This window comes from Cynocephalus volans, chromosome 2 (genome assembly GCF_027409185.1).
Source record: "Cynocephalus volans isolate mCynVol1 chromosome 2, mCynVol1.pri, whole genome shotgun sequence".
NCBI lineage: Eukaryota > Metazoa > Chordata > Mammalia > Dermoptera > Cynocephalidae > Cynocephalus > Cynocephalus volans.
This window is the reverse complement of record NC_084461.1, coordinates 115,669,702-115,677,430: the sequence shown is the minus strand read 5'-3', so window position 1 is coordinate 115,677,430 and position 7,729 is coordinate 115,669,702. Positions and strand designations below refer to the sequence as shown.

At 34.5% G+C, this 7,729-nt stretch overlaps 1 protein-coding gene across 3 annotated transcripts in view; it reads right to left on the bottom strand.

Annotated features, from left to right (window-relative positions):
• Nucleotides 1–224: 224 nt before the first annotated feature.
• The window catches only part of CDC42SE2 (CDC42 small effector 2), a 110,105-nt gene continuing 102,600 nt past the window's right edge, over nucleotides 225–7,729 (bottom strand). For 2 of the 3 annotated variants that reach the window (XM_063086427.1, XM_063086430.1), the window contains 3 exons: nucleotides 7,541–7,642; nucleotides 3,618–3,734; nucleotides 225–3,095 (listed from right to left, as the gene is read on the bottom strand). In XM_063086427.1, coding sequence (XP_062942497.1) covers nucleotides 3,636–3,734; nucleotides 7,541–7,642 — 201 coding nt within the window. In that variant the 3' untranslated portion in view covers nucleotides 225–3,095; nucleotides 3,618–3,635. The remainder of the gene's footprint in view (nucleotides 3,096–3,617; nucleotides 3,735–7,540; nucleotides 7,643–7,729) is intronic. The other variant, XM_063086428.1, reaches the window with a different exon arrangement.

Below are 7,729 nucleotides of genomic sequence, written 5' to 3'. Positions count from 1 at the left end.
TTTAAGTTTCATTCTGATTTGGCATTTGTTGAATTATAAGGTAAACTGTGAAGTTAAAGATTACAACTACAGAAATTTAAACCCTCTTTTAAAGAGAAAAGTGATCTATTGTTTTTGCATAATAGTAGTCATAAATGAATAGGTAAGAATGCTAAAAAGGTGCTCTAAGTGAATTCTGGCAAATAATTCCTTGAAAGAAGAGAAAAACTAAAGAAAAACCAAGCCAGGATTGAAAGAAAACATTTATTAAATCAAAATCAATACTTTCTTTTTAATATCTACAAGCCAACACTGAACTCACTTTATTCAAGAATGAACACAATGTACAAAAAAAGTATGCTTATATTATAAAAATATGTCAATTTTATCTTCTGGGTGCTGAGCAGAAGTCATTTTAAACAAAATCAAGGCAAACTTGTTCTCTATAATGAAACTGCTATAATTTAATAAGAAAAGTGGAAGCTAATGTATTCACAAAGTATTAGGCCCACTGATAATGCTGCACTGGAAATGCTGAACCCAGATCAATAAAGTTAACATTTTACTCCATGCTTATTGGCACAGCTTCATGCCTATATCACGGGAAAGGACCTCTTTCACAGAATGCAGATTACTGCTAACAGAATCCATGTGATTAAATCTTCATTCAGTTTCCCTTGCTTAACAGTTGTTAGCATATATTTCAGCAAAATACTAACAGTATAATGAATTTTGAGCAGAAAAAGCCTATTTTAAAAATTAGCTTCAATTTAAAAACGAGATAAACTACTTTGAGGAACAAATGGCCTCTAGAGATTTACGATCCCATTTATGAATGTGGGAAAGCTGCCTCGCTTCATACTCTCAAATATCCTGAAGCCTCCCTAAAAAACTTATGTCCAAGGTTAGTATCTTTTTTGTAATTTTCTTATTTTGTGATTTTATTGGCACTTTCTCAGGTGCCCTTAGCATATGCTCCTACACAAGTTAACAGTGCATGTCCTGTGCCTGTGAGGCTAGTGGCAGCTGCAGAACAGTAACAGGCTGAAGAGCCCAGCCTTTGGCATAACATGGAGATATGCTCCAAAACTCACTGGTCTTCGGAGCAACAGCAAAAAGTGACTGGAAAAATCATAAGTTGGGGAAAAGGGACAATGGTTCCCTGTATTGTTGTTCTAGGAGTTCTGTGACAAGTTAAAAAGTTTTACTAATTTTAAAAGTCAAAATATAAGTAGACTAAATAGCATAAGTGCTGATAATGCCAAGAAAATCCAATCCATCTTTTAAAGAGCTTGCACACAGCAGTGTCCCCGTCAGGAAACTGACCCTGGTTGAGCAGAATGACAATGGTACTCAGGCAAATTCCAGAGTACAATGTCCACACAGTGAATTAATGACAACAGATGAATTCAAGTTTAGAAGTTATTAAACAAACTGCAAAATGCCTATTTTGAAGAGTCTGAATGATTTTTTCTTGACAGATTCTCTCTGTGGTTGGGATTGACACCTATGAATGCTCAAAATTGTAAAATACAAGGACTGAGTAATCTGGTACCTGGCTATACTGGGCAAATTAAATTCAAAAGAATTGGGGGAAAAATACTTCTGTGTTTTGCCTACATAAACCTAACACTTATTCAATTACCTGTTTCATAAGGTCCTGGGACTAAGGTGAAGGAAAAGGGACAAACGAAGGCAGAAGAGAAAAAAAATCATTGTTCCTTTATTCTATTACCTAATTCCTTATAGCTCTCTAAGTAAGTTTTCAATTAAGCCACATTTGCTGCATGAAATGTTAATCCTACCAAATGTAGTTATATAGGCCTGAAGTTGACATAGGATTTAAACATTTTAATGAGAGCATAAACGACTGACAATGGCTTATCATGACACTCTGGTAGGGAAGAAGAAACGTTTATAAAAATATTTGAAATACACAAAATTTGTGAAAGATGAACATATCTTGGAACCTGAGCAATGGCTTCTTACTAATACCATAGAAAGTTACTATATAGGTTGTTTTCATTGGCAACAATTCAGTCAGGTCAGTGTGTTGCTCTTGGCAACTTGCACTGCCCCCCAAATATGTAGAATACAGAAAAGCCAATGACTCTGGAGGTCTGCACTTAGTAGTACAGGCCAGAAGCTCAACACACTGCTACTGGAAACAACTGAATACCATAATATTAAACATAAAATAAAAACAAGTAAAAATAAAAGAGAATGAATACACAAAGAAATGAATAGCTAATAAGATGAAGACGCTGAGAATCTGAGCAGATGAAAGTATTACCACAACACTCAGATACATAACATACCTGTTTACAATCACAGGTTCTTGCTCTCAAAATAAATATACTGAACATTTAAAACAGAATGAATGCCTTATGAATGCAAGCTTTTCTTGTATTACAATTCTAACCAAAAAGACCAAAATATCATACTTCTAAAATATGCTACAAGTCATTTTTTTCTGTGAAACTGATGTGACTTGGTGCCACAGCTAAACTTTCTCTATCCAATAGCAGCAGTATCATCCGCCCATGGCAGCAACAAAAATTTAATTTCTGGCATCCCATGGGCTCTCATCAAAGCAACCTCATAAAGCATGCAGATATATATTCTGTTGAAGTTTCAAACAAATAAAAATGATCATTGTGCTTGTGGTCTCACACCTTCCAAAATATACATAAACATAAGTGGCAACAAGTTAACAATAGCAGGTCCTTGCTTACCAATAAAATCATAAGGCAGAGGGCTAAAGGTGGAAAGAAAAATGTTTATAATGGAAAAAAGTTGCAAAATGGAGCTAGCATTCACAAAAAAGATCATGCTAAGATCAGATCCATATTGATTAAACATTGAAAATTCAGCTACAATTCAAAGAACTCTGTCCATAAGTCCAAAGGCATGCATGCCAGCTGAAGAAAATGCAGGATTCATCTGACAATATCTTCTTCAGAGCAGAATAGTAATGTCTCACCAGAGTAATCACAAGAGAGTGACAAGATGCCATCACACTTCTTTTTTAATAATTAAAAATAAAAGAACTGCAATCACAAGACAAAAAAAAAATTACAGAATAGTGGACAGAGAAAATAGAAATTCACAATGACCTATAAAACCAAAAGAAAAATTAAAATTATTTTTATACTTTCAGGGTTCATCATTTTTAAAAGTTGTCTTTTTTTTTATTTGAAAAGTTTATAATAAAAGATTTATAATAAAGTGTTAACTATAAAGTTACTCCACTATTTGTGAGATTACCTACAGTATCAATACTCAAAGTAATAATTTCACTCTTGTTTACAGAACATATAAAGCATCTTATCACCAGAATATCAAGCAAAACCTCTTCCCCAACCAGATGTCTCAAAGCACTTAAAGTTATTCACAAGGAAAAGAATAACCTAAAACATATTCAAATGTAGTAACTGCCTGTGACCATTCTTTGAAACATCTAACCAGGTAAAATATTTTTGTCTCTCCCAGTAAATTCACATTTTAAAAAAATAATAAGACAACAAAACATAGTTTTTTAACCCCAAGGCTTAATTAATTAAGGCTGTCTGTGGAGTCAGCTGTTTGTTGGCCATGTCTGGCCTTGAGGTCCATGCCCCCAGCTCTGAGGTACTCACTGTAGAAGGGACCCAGGGCTATCCTGCCTTCGTATCCACGAGCTGCATCTGCACATTGGCAGACATTCCTCCTCCATAGCCTCCCTTGGACTGCATTTGGTTCTGAATAGAGCTAACCTAAAACAAAAGAGAACAAAACAAATGGAAGTCAGGAACAAGGTCCACTGCAATTAACTGATTCTTTTCCCAATATTTCCTGGGTTGCTCTTTTCAGAAGGGCACTTTTATAAAGGGAAAACAAAACTCTATACATTTTCATGGACTTAAAAATTTTCTGGTTACAAAAGCAAACGGTGAGGCTAGTAACTGAAACATGTTTTGCAACATCCCACACTTCCCCCTACTTTCATTACTTCCCAATTATTAAAAGTCAGTTTTGTAATTCATAAGGCACTTGGTAACATTTCAAAAACAGTCAAAAACAGGGCTGGCCAGTTAGCTCAGTTGGTTAGAGAGTGGTTCTGATAACACCAAGGTCCAGGGTTCAATCCTTGTACCAGCCAGCTGTCAAAAAGGAAAAAAAAAATACAGTTCAACTCAACTTTCTGTTCCTCAAGCTCAAGTATCTTAATTTATAGACACCTCACGTATATATATGATCACCTCAATTACTTAGAATAAAATCAGAAATAAGAAAATAAGCATGAACGAAACCGGACCAGCGAAAGATAAATCTTAAAAGTCTATGTGGTAAAATTACAGTCTTAATATAGTCTAATAAAGTAAAAAAGTCTAAGAATCCAAGATGAATTATACTCCAGGTTTATTTATTAATATTGTAACTGGATGAACTATTTATCCTCTCTGAATATCAGGCTTCTTATCTGTCAAATGGTTAAAATGATAATTTCTCCTAACCACATTGTAGGGCTATTTTCTGATAGAATGTAAGATATATAAATGCTGGGGTATTTTCTTAATTTGCTGAAACAATGGTACATAAAGTCATTTGCAAACTATGACGTGCTTTAGTGTATCATTATGGACAATCTTAGTTCATATATATCAGAAGCTGTATGGAAGCAGAGATTTAGAGAGTCAGGCTAGATTTCTAGAAAAGAAAAACAAGCAATAAGATTTTGGAAGTGATGGCTTAACAGTGAAGAAAGTCAGATCACCTGCGGTCTGATCGAGGATCATATGGAATAAGCTCCAAGGGCCCTTCATACTTCCACAACTGGGGGGCAGGGCAGGAGGGGGGACACAACTGAGGCACCATCCATTCATTAATCTACTTATGAAATACTTACCAAGCGCTCATAATAATATAAAGTATTACTTTTATATTTGCAAGGTGCTTTTTCATTGGTGATCCTGCATCAATATACTATGTTTAAAGAAAGTAGCAAGACTTGGCTAATTTATTTTTGCAGTAAGGCAGGTTTAAATATATACTAAGAGAAGAAAAAAGCAAAATATATATTGCATAGCTTATTTAAATCAAAAGGGCTTAAGTGAGAAAAAGCATTTGGCCCTTAAATGAGTTCATTTTTACTGATCCAAAAAATTTACTTATATGGAACATCTTACTCCAATGATATCACATAATAAAGTGTTATTATAATATCTGTATTCACATTAATCAAATGACTACTTTAGGTAAGAGTGTAAGAAAAAGAAATGAAAATCCATAGGCCTATTAGTTTTAAGTAAACTTGCTCAGTTGATGCAGTCTGAGGAGACTATGGCCTGCCATATGACATTAGTCCAAATTCCTTATCTGCCCCTTTATAGTAGCTAACATCACATTCTGAGGCACAGACTTGATTTCATCCCTGATACCAAGTAATTTCCTACCTAACACAGCACATTAGCTTTTGTAGATATTTTACGCCTAATTTTAAAAGATCTTTATGTTTTACATTGTGTATTCATAGTGCCAGGCAGATTCTAAGAAAGAAAAAGTATTTTTCCTCCAAAAGTCAATTACTCTATTTCGAACTAGAGGATCTGGATTCTCTCATAACCTGCCAGTGTTGAGACTGAACATATTATTGTAACTGTGGATATACAATATTTTAACACAATAGGGTTATATTACTGAAAAGTTAACAGAAATCTTTTCTGGCAAGGAGTTAGTATAAAAGGTAGTCTTGGGAAGAACAACATATTTCAGGGAAAAAAGAAAATACAAGTCATTTGACAACTCAATAATCCATGAACATGCATCAAGCCATGTTCATAATACTAGCTGCTCAGTTCTTACTATAGACAAGAGAAAATATTTATTTGGATAAACAGCAGCATATGTATTTATGTTTTTGTCTTATTTGCACTATTATTATATAGGAGAACATCTCTCTGAGTCAGGCTTATACAAGTTAGATACTTTCAGGAAACATACTGATTGAACAATGCCCTTACTAACAGCAGGAACTCAGTGCTCTGTGGGGGTGGGATGGTGATTATCACTTAGAGACAATGAACTCACATATGAAATGACTACAAAAAACCTTCGGGAGACACGTTTGGTTTTAAGCTTAAATACTTCACAAAAAATCGACATCAGTTGCAGAGAAGGTTGGTAGAGACTTCAGGGTAGAACCTGTACAATAGCTGAGGTCCCACCTTGACATACATCTAAACTGAGGAAGGTCTGCAAAGTACAGTCCTAAAGTTCTTCCTAAGTTTATGGCAAGCAAAAAAGTTAATTTTACCAAAGACAGGATTTTCATTGAGACAGAAATGCCAGAGAGCAATCTTAAAGGAAATTCTGAAATGTCCATAAACAAGATTTAAAAGGTTAACAAATACCATGAACTAAAAAAGCAATAGAGTCCCTTTGGTCTTTCATGATGTGTTGATCCTGGAAAAAGCTACTGAATCTATTTTGACAGCAGTATGATATATCTTACATTTCCACAAAAGCGGACAAGTGAAACAAATTATTTTTCCTATAAATTTAAAACCAAGAAACTGTTGCCTTTCTAGGAAACAACAAATGTCATTCCTTTACCTAGTAACAAGCGACAAAGGTGTTCACTATATCCAGGATTCTCATTCTATTTTAAAGTCCCTGTTCTCTTATTAAATCTTGTTAATGCTCCAGTAAATCAGTATCATAACTTCATGTTTATAAAACCTTATTGACTTTCCGGTTCTGAACACGTTAGGGATCATCTAGACACCTATTTACTTGAGGCATAGAGAAAAGAGGCCCTTAATACTTAGTGGCTCGCTTAAGTGTACAAGTGAGGCAGAGCCCCATTAGAACCCTTTTGGTGCTTCTTCTATTGTACTGCATTCCGCTTTTCTCTCAGGTGAAAATTAAGGAATAGAAGAATTCAGTTGTGTAAATCTAAAGTCTATTCTGAAGTTCACTGAAACCTCTGTAAAAGACACCCAACAGATCTTTGTTATTTATGGTTATTCATTTCCTATTGCCAAATATGACAATTTCTTGCTGCCCAAAAGAGATGCAAATTCTAATCCTCTGCCTAGTGCCCAAGAACTTATTTTATAGTAAATAAATAAATCACAAACATGCTAATATCAGATAAAGGCTAATATTTTATAAAGAAAATGCAATAAAAATGTTTGCAAGAGGCAACCAACTGATCTTAAGAGAACAAAAAGAGATTACACATTAAAAGGCTGATCTCCAAGTCCCTTTGGTGGGAGCATGAGAATGGGATATTAACCTCTATTCTTAACTCAAATCCTTAAAGTATTTATTCAAGAGAAATGCAGCCATGAAGAGTTTAGTAGTACAAGAAATAGAAACAAATATATAACTTGACAAATTAGAGGAGAGATTAATTTTTCATCCTTCACTTTCTTCTCTCTTCTATGCTCACATTATATATTTATATTCAGTGTCTACAAATTCATTTAGCACACTGTTATTAAAAACCTATGTACCAGTCACACAGGTTTCATATGACCATGCCCCAAGGCTGTATGTATTCCGGCATCATACTTACTGAATTCATTCCACTGAACAGGTCTCCTGATCCTACATGAGCGGTGTGTACAAAGTTTGTTGGCTCTCCAATCATACTTCGGTCAATCCGTCGTCGCCTTTTCTAAAATATGGGAAACGATGTGTTGAGAAAATGATCTTATTAACAAAAACTTATATACTATAGATAAATGACTTTGTTTAATAATAT